Source organism: Peromyscus leucopus, chromosome 20, assembly GCF_004664715.2.
Source record: "Peromyscus leucopus breed LL Stock chromosome 20, UCI_PerLeu_2.1, whole genome shotgun sequence".
NCBI classification, from domain to species: Eukaryota; Metazoa; Chordata; class Mammalia; order Rodentia; family Cricetidae; genus Peromyscus; species Peromyscus leucopus.
The window spans coordinates 61,833,115-61,850,576 of NC_051080.1; the positions used below are offsets into that span (position 1 = coordinate 61,833,115).

The following is a 17,462-nucleotide window of genomic DNA, read 5'->3' on the forward strand; positions in this document are numbered from 1 at the left end:
CTCTCTCTCTCTCTCTCTCTCTCTCTCTCTCTTGGTTTTCGAGACAGGGTTTCTCTGCGTAGCTTTGGCACCTTTCCTGGAACTCACTTGGTAGCCCAGACTGGCCTTGAACTCACAGAGATCTGCCTGCCTCTGCCTCCTGCAAGCTGTGATGAAGGCATAGATTGAAGGCATGCACTGCCCAGCTTTTACATTCTTTCTGCCTCCATTTCTAGGATGTTCCCTGGGTATTGCAATAAAGGTGTAGTTTAGGGCTGAGCACTCAGCAGTTGGTTCTTCTCAGCACTTTGACCAGCTCTAAGTCTCAGTATTAACCACGGCCTACAGTAGGCAGACGGTTGGCTGAGCAAGGCTGGGAGTATAATCTGTGGGTATAAACATAAGCGTTTAGAATGTGCTTTCATGGCACAAAGACTGAGCAAAACAACAGTTGGAGGTTCCTTCTAGTATCTATGACTTCTGCAGCCATTCACTTTTTCTTTCTTTTATTTTACTCTTTGATAATTTCATGCATGCATACAGTGTGTCTTCATAATATCTACTTTTCACTTCCCCATTGTGAAACTTCCCTCACCAGTGGTTCATAGGGAGGTACCCTGTATCTGACTCTGGGATTCATTAATAGCCTTGTCTTCTGAGAGCAGCAGCATCCACCCATGCAGGGTATTTCCCATTCAGACTCGTTTTGAATGAAACTTTTTACTTAGTTTGCAAAGTAGTAGGTTTCTCTCTAGCTTTTTCAGCCATCCTTAGTTTTGCTTACCATCACCCCTACATCCTTCACTCCTCTATCCCTTCTCTCCCATCCCACTTACACCTTGCCACTCCCAAGATCACTGCCGCGACTTTCACGCCACATTCTTTTCTTTGTGGGTGCCTCCTTCCAGTCCTGCTTTTTCAGAAACACATTCATGGTTTTCTTTGGCTGCAGTTTTCCTTAGTGTTTACTTCTTTACTCGTAAAGGATACCTTCTGGCAATATTGTTTCTAATGTCTGCATATGAAACTACCTCTCTGCTAGGAGAAATGAGGATTCCACTCCCCTTTTCTCATTGGTTTTATTGCTATTTATTTACTTATATTTCATTTTTGTTTATGTAGTGTGTTATCAGGGACTATGGGGTCCAGCCCCTCTATAGTCCCCTCCCAGGGTTCGGGAAGAATCTACAACCAGCTGATAATTAATCTTTGATGAAAAGAAATGTATCTATGTACATGAAACTCCTTAGTTCATACCCTTTATTATTCTGAGTCAGTTCTTTCTCTACACAGCTTCTATTCTGCTCTCATGCCTAGCTCCTTTCTTACCTGATTTCTCTTTACATTTATCTGCTGTCCCCTTTGGTTCTATCTAAATTCCTTCATTTTAGTTCTGCCCCTTCTAGGTTCTCATCCATCTTGTTCTTTCCCATATCAGCTTCTCTCCCATCTCCTCTCTCATCTTGTTCTTCCCCATCTGGCTCTTCCTCATCTTCCATCTCGTTCCTCTACTATTCTCTTCTAGCACTTCCATCTAGTTCTTCCCCGTATCAATTTGTTCCTCTCAAGTTCTTACCCATCTAGTTCTTCCATTCTTTTCTCTTCTCCGTCTCCTTATTCTCTCAGTTCTCTATGTTCCTCCTATGTCTCCCTGGAATCCGGTTATAAACCCAAGCAATAGCAATCCTCTGGCCGAGCAAGGTCACCAGGCATGAATTCTGTGGGGTCATAAGACTTTTCCTCAGGGAGTGACCATCAGGCTTTCTTTTATAATCCAAAATGGGAGTGGTAAAAGAGGAGGTCAACTGAGTGCTGATGACCGGTTAGTATATCCAAAAGGGGATCTATGTGCTCAGTCTACATTCCTAGAAGTGGTTAGGTAAGAAGTTAGGGGTCTATTAGTAAGGATATATAAACAAAAGCTAAAATATCACTAAGACTTCTTTTTTTGTTTTGTTTTTCGAGACAGGGTTTCTCTCTGTAGCTTTGTGCCTTTCCTGGATCTCGCTCTGTAGACCAGGCTGGCCTCGAACTCACAAAGATCCGCCTGCGCCTGCCTCTGCCTCCAAAGTGCTGGGATTAAAGGCATGCGCCACCACCGCCTGGCCTCACTAAGACTTCTTAAGCCATGGCTTGACCTTTGGGGAAGTCCTTGACTTTTTCAAGTAGTAGCTTTTGTGATAGTAGCTGAATTCCATTATGTTTTCCTGCAGCTTGCAGGAGTGTGTGTGTGTGTGTGGGGGGGGGGGTAATGCATGCATCTGTAAAGGATATAGGATTTCTTCTTCTATTGCTCTCTTTCATTCAGGGTCTTTAACTGAATGAAGAGTTCAATGATTTCCATCTAAGCTGGTTGCCAACAGTGCCCTAGAGATCCTGTTTACTTTTTTTTTTTTTTATCCCATCTGGAACTAGGGTTATAGGAATACACTGCCTGTGGTAGTTTGAATGTAATTGGCTCTCATATTCTCATAGGGAGTGGCACTATTAGGAGGTGTGGCTTTGCTGTAGTGGGTGTGGCTTTGTTAGAAGAAGTGTGTCACTGTGGGGGCGGACTTTGAGGTCTATGCTCAGGATACTGCCCAGTGTTTCAGTCCACTTCCTGTTGCCTTCTGATCAAGATGTAACCAGCGCCATGTCATGCTCCCTGCCATGACGATAATGGACTGAACCTTTGAACCGTAAGCCGCCACCTCAGTTCAATGTTTTCTTTATGAGAATTGCTGTGGTCTTGGTGTCTCTTCACAGCAATGAAAACCCTAAATAAGACAATGCTGTACTCAGCTTCTTATGTTGTGTGCTGGGAATCTGAACTCAGGTCCTTATGGATGCATAGCAAGTGCTTTTACCCACTGAACTATCTCCCCAGCTGCTGTTGTCTGTCTGTCTGCTTTGAGACAAGGTCTCACTATGTAGCCCTGGCTGGCCTGGGTTTGCTACGTAGACAAGGTTGATCTTGAACTCAGAGATCTGCCTGTCTCTGTCTCTATAGTGCTGGGATTAAAGGTGTGAGCCACATCCTGTTCCTTATACTCTGACCACTAAGTTCTGTCTCCCTCCTTTTGTTTGATAGGTTTAGAGCCTTCTATTCTATTTTAATATTTTATTTAATATTCCTGCATACATATATAATGATCCTAATCTATTAAAGAAACTTAAATAGGAGTTCTAGATATTTTGCATGTAACTCAGATCTGAGAGTTGAAACCAATATGTACTTTTTATATTATCGCAAGGTGTTCCTGCTGAGAAAAAGCTGTACTAGTAACATTTTCCTTGTTACTCTGACAAAATACCTCAGGACAGAGGTGTTTTTTGCTTCCTTGGCCTTCTAAGCTTAGGGAAGCACTACTTTGAATAAAACAATAATAATTTTATCTAGATAGCGGGCTGGAGTGTCTGTCATATGACTGCATTGTAGATTATTGTTCCACAAGTCCCGTAATTCAGTTTTGTTTATCTTGTGCTCCATCTCCCTCTTTTCCCTTGTTGTTTTAATTTAATATAGAAAAAAATAGTGGTGCACCTGAATTTGTAAACAAGGTTATTCATCTTCATTTATTAAACTATTAAATGAATATTTGCTTGTGCATTGATGCCCTAAACCCTCATGATGCTTTATTTACAGTATCATGAAACACATTCATTATGGAGTAGTTTCCCTCTATAATCTACCTAGTCCACAGACAGATCGAGCTAAATTCTTTTTCTTTACTGTAAATTTGTGCTTATTAAGATGGGGACATTGAGATGGAAAGAACCACTCTGTAAGAAATGGCCTCCCTTAGTCAGAAACATAGGGGTTATTTTGTTTTGTAGGGTTTTTTCTTTTCTTTTTTTTAATTTACTCTGATAATTTCATGCATGCATACAATGTATCTTCATAATATCTACTTTTCACTTCCCCATTCTGAAGTTTCCCTAACCAGTGGTTCATGGGGAGGCACCCTGTATCTGGCTCTGGGATTCATTAACGTTACACTTGTTGTTTACACTTGAGTTTATACGGTGAGGACACATACTGGTGCTCAATAAAGCTAATGGCATAGAAATAAACTTCAGAGTAGTTTGAAACTACAGAGAAACTTTTCTTCATTGCTATATGTTGAAGATGGTATTTTTGTGTTAGTCACAAAACAAGATAGCTTATGGGTACTTTTTTCTCTTGGGACCTGGCTTAGTTTGGGTTACCGTTGCTGTGATGAAACACCATGACAACAAGCAAGTTGGGGAGGAAGCAGTTTATTTGGCTTATGTGTCCATCTACACAGTCCATCACTGAGGGAAGTCAGGACAGGGACTAAAACAGGGCAGGAACCTGGAGACAGGAGCTGATGCAAGAGGCCTTAGAGGGCTTGCCCACCCTGTTTTCTTTTTTTTTTTTGGTTTTTCGAGACAGGGTTTCTCTGTAGCTTTGCGCCTTTCCTGGAACTCACTTGGTAGCCCAGGCTGGCCTCGAACTCACAGAGATCCGCCTGGCTCTGCCTCCCGAGTGCTGGGATTAAAGGCGTGCGCCACCACCGCCCGGCCCTGTTTTCTTATAGAACACAGGACAGTCTGCCCAGGGGTGGCCCCACCTACAATGGTCTGGGCCCTCCTGCATCAGTTACTAATTGGATGCTCTACAGGCTTGCCTACAGTCCCATCTTTTGGAGGCATTTCGCTCTTGTTAAGTTGACATAAAACTGGCCAGCATAGGACTCGTAAAACATTTAGCTATTCTTTTGTAGAAAAATATGAAATGATTAATCATTTTTCCAACCATAAATATTTCCCTAACATCAGATATACATACCTTGTATTCTGTGTCTCTCCTTTTTCCAAGTCACTGTGTCTTAAAGGGCATTTGAATGGCAGTGCCGGGAGCATGCGCAATGTACATAATCCAACTGAAGGGCATCGGGAGCACCTGGGATGGGGAGGCATCTTAGAAAGAAAACAGTGTGGTGTAAAAATACCCTTATAATCAAGGGATACTTTTCTTTTCAAACAGTTCTATATACAGGCTAATCAAATACTGCATTGCTTCTTGTCCAAAGCCTCCTCGCAAATTCAGGCTTCTTAATTTTGACTTCATTTTATATCCCAGGATAGAGTGTCAGTAACCTCGGGGTTACTGCTCATTTTCCACAAAATATGTTAAGCCACAGACTAGAAAAAGAAATCATGCGTTGAGATCTGTGATCTTGCCTTGCTCTTCCACCAGCCAGTCCTCTGGCTGAAGAACTGTTTTCTGTTTTCTCATAGTTCAGGTAGTTTAAATCAGAGTTCCTCCTGTCTGCATCATGCTTTAGAATCACTTAAGCAGCTTTGTATTTCAAGTATACATGTGATACATAATAGAGTGTTATTGTGTATATGTACAGAGTGAAATGGTTACTGAAGTCTAGTTAATGTAGCCATCATCTCACACAGTTACCTCTGTTTTTATGTGGAATTGCATTTAAACTCTAATGTTAGCAAATTTGCAAAATAGAACGCCTACTGTCATCTTCTGTCTGTACATTAGATCTTTAGATTTATTCATCCTACAGAACTTTGTCATTTTGGACCCTTGGACTGACACCACTGCCCTTCTCCTAACTGTGACCTCTCTTCTATCGTCTGTTCTGTGTGTTCTTTCTCTGATGCTGAGTCAGTGACCGAGTTAGTCTGTGTGTATGTATTGAGGTCTTCAGTGGGTTACAAGATGCACTTATGTGTTGACTAGAGTAAGATGACCCTTACTAAGAGATGCTCTCCTGAAGTGGTTACAGTTGGGAAGATGACCCTTATTAAGAGATGCTCTACTGAAGTGGTTACAGTTGGGAAGATGACCCTTACTAAGAGATGCTCTCCTGAAGTGGTTACAGTTGAGAAGATGACCCTTACTAAGAGATGCCCTACTGAAGTGGTTACAGTTGGGAAGATGACCCTTACTAAGAGATGCCCTACTGAAGTGGTTACACTTAGGCTCTGCAGTCCCAAACTGAGTTTAAGTTCTGATTGTGCTACTTAGGCTATATAGGACTGGTGTGTGGTAAGACTCGCTGTGGTAGAAAATAAATCTGGTGATGATAGAGGCAGCCTTGTGCATTTGGTAGCTAGTTTGCATGTTTCAGAGTCTGATCCAATTACACCGCTCACAAATAATCCTGATAGTGCCTCCTTCGATAAGTACTACAAATCACATTGTGCAGGTCAGGTCAGGCAGCAGAGCATAAAGTAATTTGGCCAGTCACAAAGCTAATAGGTAAAAGAACCAGGATTTAAATCCATATAAATCTATGGTCTATAGTCTTTGAAATTAAATGTGTATCCTGAGGGAAAAATAAAGTTCTGAAATCCTCATCAGGCTGTCAGGTGTCTGAGAAGTGATGTGTACTGTGAGAGATGAATTCTGGTGTTAGGGACCATGTTAGAACCTTTCAGGTGGAGAGGGCAGATGAGAGAGAAAGGTTTGAATTGTTTCTACTCCAGCAGTCCCCTGGGTGAAAGCATTTGTGCTCCTTGATGCAGTTACAGAGAGGCGAGGAAGTGGAGAGCTTTGCAAGGTCGCCGATGCTTTCCCCGTGTGTTTATTTGTTATGCTTACACAGGATATTGAGTCCAGAAGCATTTGCACAGCTAATACGCCATTGATTCACTGGATTAGGTCTAACCACAAACCAGATAGGCAGGCACCCCATGTGTTGGGAAGAAAATGTGTCAGTCAGGTGAGGAGTGAATATCAGTTAAAACCTTGAAAGTGTTCTGAGCTGTCAGGTGAGGCAGTTTCGGTTTCGAATTCCTTTCTACCTGTGTGTGAATCTTTGTGTTGAAAATAAACTTGCCCTTGCCAGCAGAAGTCAGCATTTCCCATTGTTCCATTGGAGTCACGCTGAGAAGTTAGGGGTGGCTAGAGTTTTGAGAAGTATTACAACAACAGCCATGTTAGCTTGGAAATAATCCAAAGGATTAACTTAATCTGTTGCCACAGAACCACAGTGGAAGAGGAGTCAGCTAGTACTTCACATTTGCAAATCTTTCTGTCCTGTAGCAGACGAGGGAAAAGACTGAGCTGCTGGAGAACTAGGCCATTCCGCCAACTCTCCAACAATTCTCGGGAAACTAGCTGAGGACCTTTAAGTCAGCGTCTTGCTGTTTTCTGTTAGAAGGGGAAAAAATCTTGTTGTTCTCCAGAATGTTTGAGTTTAATGCTCTTTTCTCCTCGTTTTAGATATTGCTTGGATGACCAAAAAGCTTTAGAAAGAGACGGGGGATTTTCTGAGCTCCAGTCCCGCCTGATTCGTTATGAGACCCAGACCACCTGCACCAGGGACAGCTTTCCAGTCCCCACCGTGCTGAGCCCTCTTGCGTCCCCTGCCGTTCTGTCAGAGCCCCGGAGTGTCCCCGATGGAGAAGCACTGCAAAGCGAACTCCGAACTGAAGTTTCTGGATTGAAAAGGAGAGCTAAAGACACGAGTTGCCATTACCCCCAGAAAAGGTGACCTGCCCCGTACACAGAAACACTATCTCCAGAGGAGTATTGTAGTCTCTGGAGGATTGCCTTTCACGTTGGCCTCATATTTTTATGTTGCTTTCTGCACAGGTTTTTAGAGCCCTTCCTTCCTCCTAGGAAGTTCATTTGTATTTTAAGTTGTTAACTGGTTTTGCTTGTAAGGTATAAAAAGAAATGACGTGGGAAAAAAGAACTCTGTTGCTTTCTATGCTAATGTACAATGGGACCAGAAAGCTTTTAAGTCAGGAACAGTAGAGATGTCCCCAGTAGGTGAAGGGCTCAGCTGCACCCTTGAAGATGGTATTTGAGAGTGGAATTTCCTAACACCCTCTCTCTGCCCTCGCTGTTCGCTGCTTGCATTGGCCCTCAAGCAAGGGCCTCCATGGCTCCGCATTTAAGAACCACTTGTTATGTGTAAATATAGCCTTGAAGTCTGCAGCGTTAGTACATTTTATGGAACTTCTCAAGATACCTTTTTTTTTTTGCTAGCTAAATTAGATGTTGATAAAAAATAAATACTGAATTTACAGATCTTTAGACCATGTGTCAGATTTAAGCCCTTGACATATAAAATACACTGTAAATCTTGGTTATATTTAAACCTATAAAACTAACTATAAAATATATAGAAATAAAACTTTCAAGTCTTTCTGAACAGGTGAAAATATGGGAATACTATCTCCCACTGTGGAATAGCGAAATGATTTTTATGAGAACTTTGTTAGTTCATGACATTTTTTTTTTTTATGTCTGATTAAGTTGCAAAGCAAAACCGTTAGAAAGATTTATAATCAGAAAGAAAAGCATACTGCAGCCCGAGAGGAGCAGAAGAAATGGATCTACTGTCTGTTTTGAAAAAGGAAAACACTTCCAAGGCACCGTGAAAGCAAATATAAATGTTTTAGAAAAACTGAAATCAGGACCATGTTTTATTTGTTGTCGTTAGTTATTTTGCCCAGTCAGTGGCAGAGATTGTAACACAGAGGTTTGTGTTTCTTTCCTAAAATTCCTTAATGAAAAGCATGAGTGCATATTAGGATAGTAAAGGTATAAAATGGAGGGTACCCTCATACTGCTTGCCATGTTAGCTACAATTCTAGTTATCACTTGCCGTCTGTTTTAATTACTGCCCTAGTTATTTTTCTGTTGCTCTGATAAAATACCCGGATAAAAGCAAAGTCAGGGAGAAAAGGCTTATTCCAGCTCACAGCTGAGGCCTGCAGTCCTTCATGGCAGGGGAAGTCACGGTGGTAAAAGCTTGAGGCAGTTACACAGATCACCTCCGCAATCAGAAGTAGAGAGCAGTGAATGCACCATGCAGCTCAGCTCCCCTGGGCAGGGAGTGGGGCCACCCACGGGAAGACGAGTCTTTCCACAGCAATCGGCACAGTCCTAACCCCCACAGGCATGTTCAGAGGCCCCTTCTCAGGTGAGTCAGAGTCTGTCGGGTTGACAACACAATCACAGTGAACCCCTCACAGACCTAGAGGAACAGCTTCGTTGTTGGGCGTCAGTTATTTAATGCAAACTAGCGAGGATTGTAGTTTTCCCGGATTTATGTTGGGATGAAAAAAGCTGTACCATCTAAAGCACAAAGTAGACTCCACTGCTGATTCATTTTTATTTTCCCCTTCGTACAGGCTCACAAAATCAGAAAGTTCCGATGGTCTGCTTTCTCAGTCAAGCTGCAGTAGTCATTACCGTCAGGCGGGGACATCCAAAAAGCCGCAGGCGGAGCAGTCTAGGTCAATGATTCCGGTCTCTAGTCGCGAGGCTTCCAAAGTCACAGCAAAGACCAGTTCGGGACAAAAAAGTGTCCAGGCATCAAAACCGTCAAAGCAAATGAAGGAATCGCGATCACAGAAACACACACGGGTAAAGACTTCCCACTTTCCCAGTTCTGTGTGAAAAGAAATTTCAGTATGGGAATCCTTAAAACCACATGCCTAGCTGAAGCATAAAGTAACATCCAGAATCTAAAATCATCTGGTGCAGGCAGGATGGTGAAGACCGGAGCTCAGCAGTAGGGCACTTGCCTAGCATGTGAGAGGCCCTCAGTTCAGTTTTCAGTACGGCTAGGAAGGGAGGGAGATGATGAGAACGTGGGGAGGGGTATAAGTGACACACAGTAGACGGAAATTGATTATTCATTATAAAAGTTGTCATGTCAGTGCATCAAAACGGCAATGTTACAAAAGCATCCTCTTTTTTTCTCTTTGAAATTGTTCTCATAAGGAAAATTTCCCTGCCGTGTATACATTCCTCAGCTATGTATAACTGACATTCGGATTTCAGGTCACAGCTCATGATTTCAGGTCCTCTCACCAGTGACTCTAAGCATTGCCTGCTGACCATGAATCCCGTGACACGGAGGACCATGTAGACGTTACGGGCATCTTCTTTCTCAACTGCCTTGTCCAAACAGCCGTATTTATCTTGAGGGCAGGCAGATGACTCTTTAGTTCACAGTTCATTTATGGTCGGACCGTGTTGAAATAGTCGCAGCCTTTCTGAGCAGTGTCAGCCACGTGTTCCTTTCTGTTGAAGATGCTGAAGGAAGTGGTGGAGGAGACCTTGCGGAGGCACCGCGTCACCGAGGCCCACGAGTGCTTCTCTGCGTGCAGCCAGAGACTCTTCGACATCTCCAAGGTCTACCTAAAGGTGGGTGGGTGTCTTCGCTCTTTGCGGCGGGGTGTGGACACGGTCTGATGTTTCCGTCAGTGCGCAAGAGCAGCTCTTGTATTATTGGGTATACTCAGGCCGCTTTAAATGGAGACAGACAGGCTGGAATAAACTGCTTTCCATGTTATTGATTTGGCTTTATCCTTGTGTATAGGAAGCTGCTTCAGCCAGAGGCCTCAGTGTTTTTCCTAACAGGCCTTTTTCTAAGTTGGAGCTTAAGCATTAATTGGTAATTATTTTATAATAAAGCTGTATGAGGCTGAATGATGAGGATACTATTTTATTACAGAAAGTAATAAGAGGCAGCTGTTACCAGCCAGATGTAAGGAGTTGGGGTGGGCACTCAGGTGATAATTTTCTTTATTTTTCTTTTGTGTGTTGTGTATGTGTGGTTATTGTGTGTGTATTCAGAAGCCAAAGATAGACAGTGAGAGTCTCTCACTGAACTAGAATCTTCTCATGTTGGCTCTCATGGTTAGATAGTGCGCTCCCAGGATCCTCCTGTCTCACCTCCTAACTCTGGGCTAGAGAAATACCTAACCAGCTGGGCGGTGGTGGCGCATGCCTTTAATCCCAGCACTCGGGAGGCAGAGCCAGGCGGATCTCTGTGAGTTCGAGGCCAGCCTGGGCTACCAAGTGAGTTCCAGGAAAGGCGCAAAGCTACACAGAGAAACCCTGTCTCGAAAAAGAAAAGAAAAAAAAAAAAAGAGAAATACCTAACCATGCTTGGCCTTTTACATGGTGCTGAGGACTTGAACTCAGGTCCTTGTGTCTACACACAGGCATTCTTTCCCACTGAGCTGTCTTCCAGCTGCTGGATGACAGCTGGATGTCAGCTTTCTGAAACTTAGGTGCTGGTTGATCTTCTCTGCCTTAGATGTAACCAGCAAGCAGAAGTAGATCTCTGGTTAAAATGAGAGTGATGCATACACTCAGTTCCTTCATTTAAATCTTCCCAAGAAAGGCAGTGTCACTAGAAAAATCAAGGGAAGAAAGAGGTAAGAAAAAAACTGTAGGAAAATATCTTTCTGATATTTTAAAAAGCACATGAAAGCATACGCAGAGTAAATGAAGTTATAAGAAGCATACCTTGTTTCTACAGTAACACTAGTGAGACTCATGCCGCTTCAGCCAGCAGAGTCTAGATTCTCAGTGTCAGCAGATCCTGGAGACACTGGACACCAGAGGAAGGTGGAGGGACTCAGCAAACCCACGGAGTGAATGGCCTTCCACAGTGCTCCATATGGGCTCCTTAAATGGTCCTGTGCCCACACCTCTGGCAGGAAAGTCTCCAGAGCAAAGGAAATAGTGGGGTGGCAGTGGACAGCCAGCTGGTCAGCTCTCCTCGGCCTTGTGAAGCCGTCAAGCTCAGCACTCGGGGCTCCTGTATTTCCAGTGTCTCTCTTTTCATTAGAGGAGGACAGCCGAGGACTAGCCAAGTCTGGATAGCTTCTGACTCAAGTGAGGCTGAAACATGAACTAAAGAGAGCTCTGAAGGAGTGGGAGAAAAGTTATAAGACCTCTGATTCTCCCAGAAGAAACTGTGCCCATAAAACTGAAACTACGTGCTACCACCAAAACCACACACAGAATACAAAGACTCCTTTTAATTAAATGAGTGAGGAAATCAGTTTAATAGAAGGGCTGAACAGCTGGGCTGGAAATGTTATAAAAACTAAGAAGCAAATGAGAAGAACTCTAGAAAGCAGGGGAAACTGGAGGTTTGGTCCAGAGACCTCCACACTAATAACAGGAGCTTTGAAAACAGAGACGGTGGGAGAGGAAATGGTCAAAAAGAAAGCAAATCTTTCGTTGTGGACTCATTCACCTCCTTGCTTGGGTTTATTCCTAGATACTCTGTTTTCTTGGAGGCTGTTCTGAATGGTATGTCCCTGATCTCTGTATGTTTGTTGCTGATTTTGGCAAGTAGATTCTGGATCTTGCCACATTACTGAAATTGTTGTTTCTAGGAGGTTTCTGGTAGAGTTTTTGGAATCTTTCATGGGTAATATTATGTCACCTGCAAATAGGGACACATGGACTAATTGTCCTATTTGTATCCCTTGAATTTCTCCTTCCTTATTGTTCTGGCTGTTACTTCTAGAACAGTCTTAAAAGAGTGAGCATAATGGACAGTCCTGCCTTGTCCCTGAGTTCTGTGGCATTGCTTCAAGTTTCTGTCAATAGGGTGATATTGGCTGTAGGTTTCTCTTATATCACTTTTATTATATGGCGGAATGTTCCCTCTACCCTACTGTCTATAACTTTTATCATGAAGGCATGTTGGATTTTGCCAAAGGCTTTTTCTGCCTCTTCTGTTTTTAAGCCCATTTATGCTGAAGCATCCCTACGTCTCAGGGATAAAACCAACTTTATCCCTGGTGGGTGATATTTTTGATGAGTGTTTGTATTTGGGTTGCAGGTATTTTGTTGACTGTTTTTGAATCTATATTCATCAGGGACATCGACCTATACTTTTTTTCCTTGTGTCTTCACTGGCTTTGGGTGTTAGTGACACTGACCTCAGGGAAGAGTGTGAGAGTGAGTCCTCCTGGGCATCTTTTTAATAGTTTTAGAAGGTTTGGCTGTAGATTCTCTGTAACCGTCCGGTAGAATTCTGTTGTCCATCTGTCCCAGAACTTCTTTTTTTTTTTGTAAGACTTTTATTACTATTTGAATCTTCTCATGTTACAGGTCTGTTTAGGTTGTTGATCTCTTCTTAGTTTAACTTTGGTGATGAAATCTCACCAGCATGGCTGCCTAAAGATGACCCAAACAAGGAAGAGACCGATAGACATGCTATGCGCGCGCGCACACACACACACACACACACACACACACACACACACGAGACACAAACTCACTCATACACTCACACATGTAACAGTGACAGAAAAGGAAGCCATCAGTCTAGAAGAGAAGAGGGGAGGGGTGACATGGAAGGATTGGAGGGTGTAAAGGAAGGGGAAATGATGTAACTATACTGTAATCTCAACAAATAAATAATAATAATAATAATAATAATAATAATAATAATAATAATAAAGTTCCCAGAGCCAAGGGGCATGGGCCTGTTGCTGGAAAAGACACTGCTTACCCAAGTCAATGAGTGAAGACGACAGCAGCCACTGGAATGTCACATCCAGAGCATTTCCTGGGATTTCCCAAGAGAAAAGCCAGTCACATATTGAAAGGATTAAGAACTAAATGGAGCCGGGCGTTGGTGGCGCACGCCTTTAATCCCAGCACTCGGGAGGCAGAGCCAGGCGGATCTCTGTGAGTTCGAGGCCAGCCTGGGCTACCAAGTGAGCTCCAGGAAAGGCATAAAGCTACACAAAGAAACCCAGTCTCGGAAAAAAAAAAAAAAAAAGAATTAAATGGTATTAGACTTCTCCATGGTATCTTAGTACACAAGAAGACAGTTTTTACTAAGATGACTTTTTACTAAACTCCATAAGTTACGAGAGAGTCGGGGAGGGGTTCCGTGGAAGGGGTTGGAGCGAGGAAAGGTTTTGAGGGCAAGTGACCTGTCTGGTATTAATCCAGTGTGACCTATCCGCCATGGGATCCAATCTGATGTGAAGACTCAATAAAGACACTTTCAAACCCAGAAGAGGTTTAAAATGTATCTTTCTCTTTTATGGAATCTACTAGGAAACCAAGTTGAGCACATAAAAAGCTAAATTAAGTAAAGCAAAAATTGACCTAGAATGAGGCAAACCAGTCCCAAATGGCCTGGCCTAGGCAGAAGCCAGACACCAGGGGCAGGCTGTGGGAAGATCTGCGGGTAAGGAAGAAACAATAATGTTGGAAGTAAAAATCCACCGAAAATTGGAGGGAGAGATTATCCAGGACAAGGCACTGCTTTCAAAAGCTTTGTTATACGTTTACTCAATCCATTGTGAGAGAGGGGAAAATACCAGAGTTGTGTACGTGGAACACTGTAAGAGGGGAGACTCCCCAGTCACCAGGTAGTTTCACTACAGGAAGCACAGTGAATGGAAGGCTGAATGGAAGAGACATAGGCACAGCCCACTATTTGCCTCGTGACTCCACTGCCTTCACCTTGTTATCATAAAGCAGACACGAGCTGTTTATGGAATATCCCGAGCTGTGGTACAGCTGTACTGCAGATGAAGAAAAGGTGTGCAGAGACCTAGATCTGACCATTAACGATCCATGCTATTCGCAGTCATTCTGAAATTACTAAATCATCAAGACCAGTAAAGCGTGACAGGTGGACTCATGAAGGTACAAACAGGAGGAATTGCTAGAAGAATTCAAAGTAGCTGCCTCTATGCGACAGAACTTGCTTGCTAGAGGACTGTATTTTTTTTCTCCTTTTTTTATACAATTAAGGTTTTCTTTTTCATTTTGGGTTTTAATTTGATATGTTCTATCCCCACCCCCCAGCCTCCCTTGCTGGGAATTGAACCCCAGACTTTGTACATGGTACACATAGTGCTCCACCACTGAGCCAAACCTCCAACCTAATTATATTTTAGAAAGTAAGACTGTAGTTTTAGTCCTCTTTTTGGTGGAGTGAAACAGCTAAAAAGAAGGAAAAATGTGTATTGATCTGAACAGTTAGTAGGAACTACATGTTCATTTTCCAAGCTCTGAAGCATCAACAGTGCAGTGGTGAGGGTGAGCGCGGGCCAGCACTGTTCGGAACAGGACATGGGACGTGTGTGTGTGTTTGTTTAGAGTGCTCCCACATCTCAGGACGAGCTGTATGGTTACACTGATTCTGGGTAATACTTCCCTCATTGCAGGGGCACTTGTAGAGTTATTTAGGGTAATGTCAAGCTTATTTATAACGAGCTGTCTGTGATGTGATGAACAAGGCTTCACATGCTGTGTTTCATTAATGGCTAGGATCTTAAAACCTCAAGGGGTCTCTTTGAAGAAATGAAGAAAACTGCCAACAACAACGTGGTGCAGGTAAGGAATTCGCTTTCGAGAAGCCGCGTGCAGCTACATCAGTGTTTTGTTTCAGCGTTTGCTGAACTGCTGTCGCCCTTAGAGATAAAAACTGAGACGGTGTTTTCAACAGCATCCTTCTGCAATGTCCTTGATCTTTAACGATGGCCCAGGCAGAGTATGTAGATTTGTCAAAAAAGGGTTTCTCCATATGACATTAAAAGAGAAAAATGAAAAAGATAATCCAAAGGGCTAGGAAAAAAAAAAAAACATTTTGATTAGCTGTTTTCAAGGACTCTTTTTTAATTTTTTCTTTCATTTTTATATACCAACCTCAGTTCCCTCTCCCTCTCCTTCTCCCACCCCTCAATCCACTCCTCAAAGGGGTTAAGACCTTCCATGAGATGTCCACAAAGTCTGGCATATCAGGTTGAGGCAGGACCAAGCCCCTCCCCCCTGCATCAGGGCTGAGCTAGGTGTCATCCCCCACCACCACCATAGGGAGTAGGCTCCAAAAAGCCAATTCATACACTCAGGATAACTCTTGAGTAACCCTTTCAAATGTACTTTGAAATAAAGGTAAGAAAATGGGTTGAGCTATCGTCTGGTCCATTGAGGATCAGCTTTGGATGTGGGCCTCAACAAATAAAATATCTTTAAATATAAAGTTTTTTTTTCTTACTTTACATTCGTCTGTGTTATCTCTAAAGAGTTCTTTTTTAAAGAAACAGAGTTGTGGTTTAATAAAGATTTTTACTATTGGCTTAACCAGGAGGGTAAGAGAGAGAGAGGTGCTCAGGAAGGAAAGCCACACCCAGAGCTCTTTTTTGAAGTTGTATGGGGTTGTCTTACCCTGTGTATTTTGTGTAGAGTGATTCTACAGTCGTGTCTCTGTTTTCTTCCCCAGGTGATCGAATGGGTGTTAGAAAAGATGAGCAAGAAATAAGCTGTGACTTCTTCCATTCCGTAGAAAACGGTACACAGCTTGTAAACTTTACTCAAAGAGTAGATGCCGCATTTGTAAAGAGGACCCCTAGTGTCCTGTATTTATATAGTTTTAGTGATGCTCAATTAATGTGTTTTTAATTAATGCACTTATTTTTACAGCTTCACAGTGTTTCTATCTGTTATTTTTATACATTTTAAATGTTTTAACTCTCGGTTATTTAATTGTTCAATAAACAGTACTATTTCTTTACTTCTTGGCTCGCATGTGCTTATTATTAGGCCTGCTTAAGTCTCTGCCTGTGGTGATGGAATGAGAATGTACCCCACAGGCTCTGGCTTTGAATACTTAGTCCCTGGATGGTGGTACTGTGTACTTAGTCCCGGGATGGTGGTGTTGTGTGGGGAGGGAGCCCCAGGAGGAAGTGTGTCACTGTAGGATGGCTTTGAGGTTTCAAAGCCTTGCACTGTTTCTAGTGTGTTCCCTGCTTTCCGATTGCAGTTTGAAATGTGTGCTCTCAACCTCTGTGCTGCCGCCAAACCCGCTGCCCGCTGCTCTGCTCCACCGTCGTGGACTCTAACCCTCGGGAACCATACGCCCAAACACAGTTTCTCTTCTATAAGTTGCTGTTTTATCATAGCAAATAGGAATTAACTAAGACACTGCCCTTCCCATATACTCCAACAGCAAAACTCAGACTGCTCCCAGCTTAGAAGTGCCAGCCCTACCAGAGGCACCATCCTTAGAAGTGGTGTTTATTTGGGATCAAAAGTGAAAAAAAAGTGACAATAATTGTGAAAATAAGACTTATTGATTCTTTAGTATAAATTCCCGTGGTAGAAAGCTTGGGAGAGAGCTCGAGAGAGAGCTTTGTACTTAAGAGCACCCAGGTTCAATCACCACACCCATGTGGTAGTTCACAACCATTTGTAACTCCAAGGAATCTGATGCCCTCTTCTGGTGTCCACAGGCACTGCACAGACGTGGTGCATAGATATTCATGTAAAATAAACCTAAAAAAATATATTTTAAAAGAAAGTCTGGAAAATCAAGAAATATAAAAAAGATTTTAAAGTATCAACGTCCCACCTTCTAAATATTAACTTCTATTAATATTTTTTCAGTATGTGTTTGTGAATTTTTTTTGTTTTGTTTTTTTGAGACAGGGCTTCTCTGTGTAGCTTTGCGCCTTTCCTGGAACTCGCTTTGTAGACCAGGCTGGCCTCGAACTCACAAAGATCCTCCTGCCTCTGCCTCCCCAGTGCTGGGATTAAAGGTGTGCACCACCACCGCCCAGCAATTATTTGAAAATAATTTGAAATTTTCATTCAGAAAGCATATGTTTGGAAGAGTTTGTATATCAGTTTGTAGCCTGCTTTTCACACAGCAGTACAGTTTTCCTCTTGTCTGTGGTTTTACTTTCAAGACTTTCAGTTGGCAGTGGTCTACTAC

General features: G+C 42.7%; 1 protein-coding gene across 1 annotated transcript in view; it reads left to right on the top strand.

Annotated features, from left to right (window-relative positions):
• Window positions 1–16,262, top strand: part of LOC114694833 (MDM2 binding protein) — a 75,080-nt gene extending 58,818 nt beyond the window's left edge. The window contains exons 18-22 of the mRNA XM_028871906.2: window positions 7,178–7,444; window positions 9,100–9,334; window positions 10,007–10,120; window positions 15,020–15,085; window positions 15,972–16,262. Of these exons, the coding sequence (XP_028727739.1) occupies window positions 7,178–7,444; window positions 9,100–9,334; window positions 10,007–10,120; window positions 15,020–15,085; window positions 15,972–16,010 (721 nt within the window). The 3' untranslated portion in view covers window positions 16,011–16,262. The remainder of the gene's footprint in view (window positions 1–7,177; window positions 7,445–9,099; window positions 9,335–10,006; window positions 10,121–15,019; window positions 15,086–15,971) is intronic.
• Window positions 16,263–17,462: the final 1,200 nt, after the last annotated feature.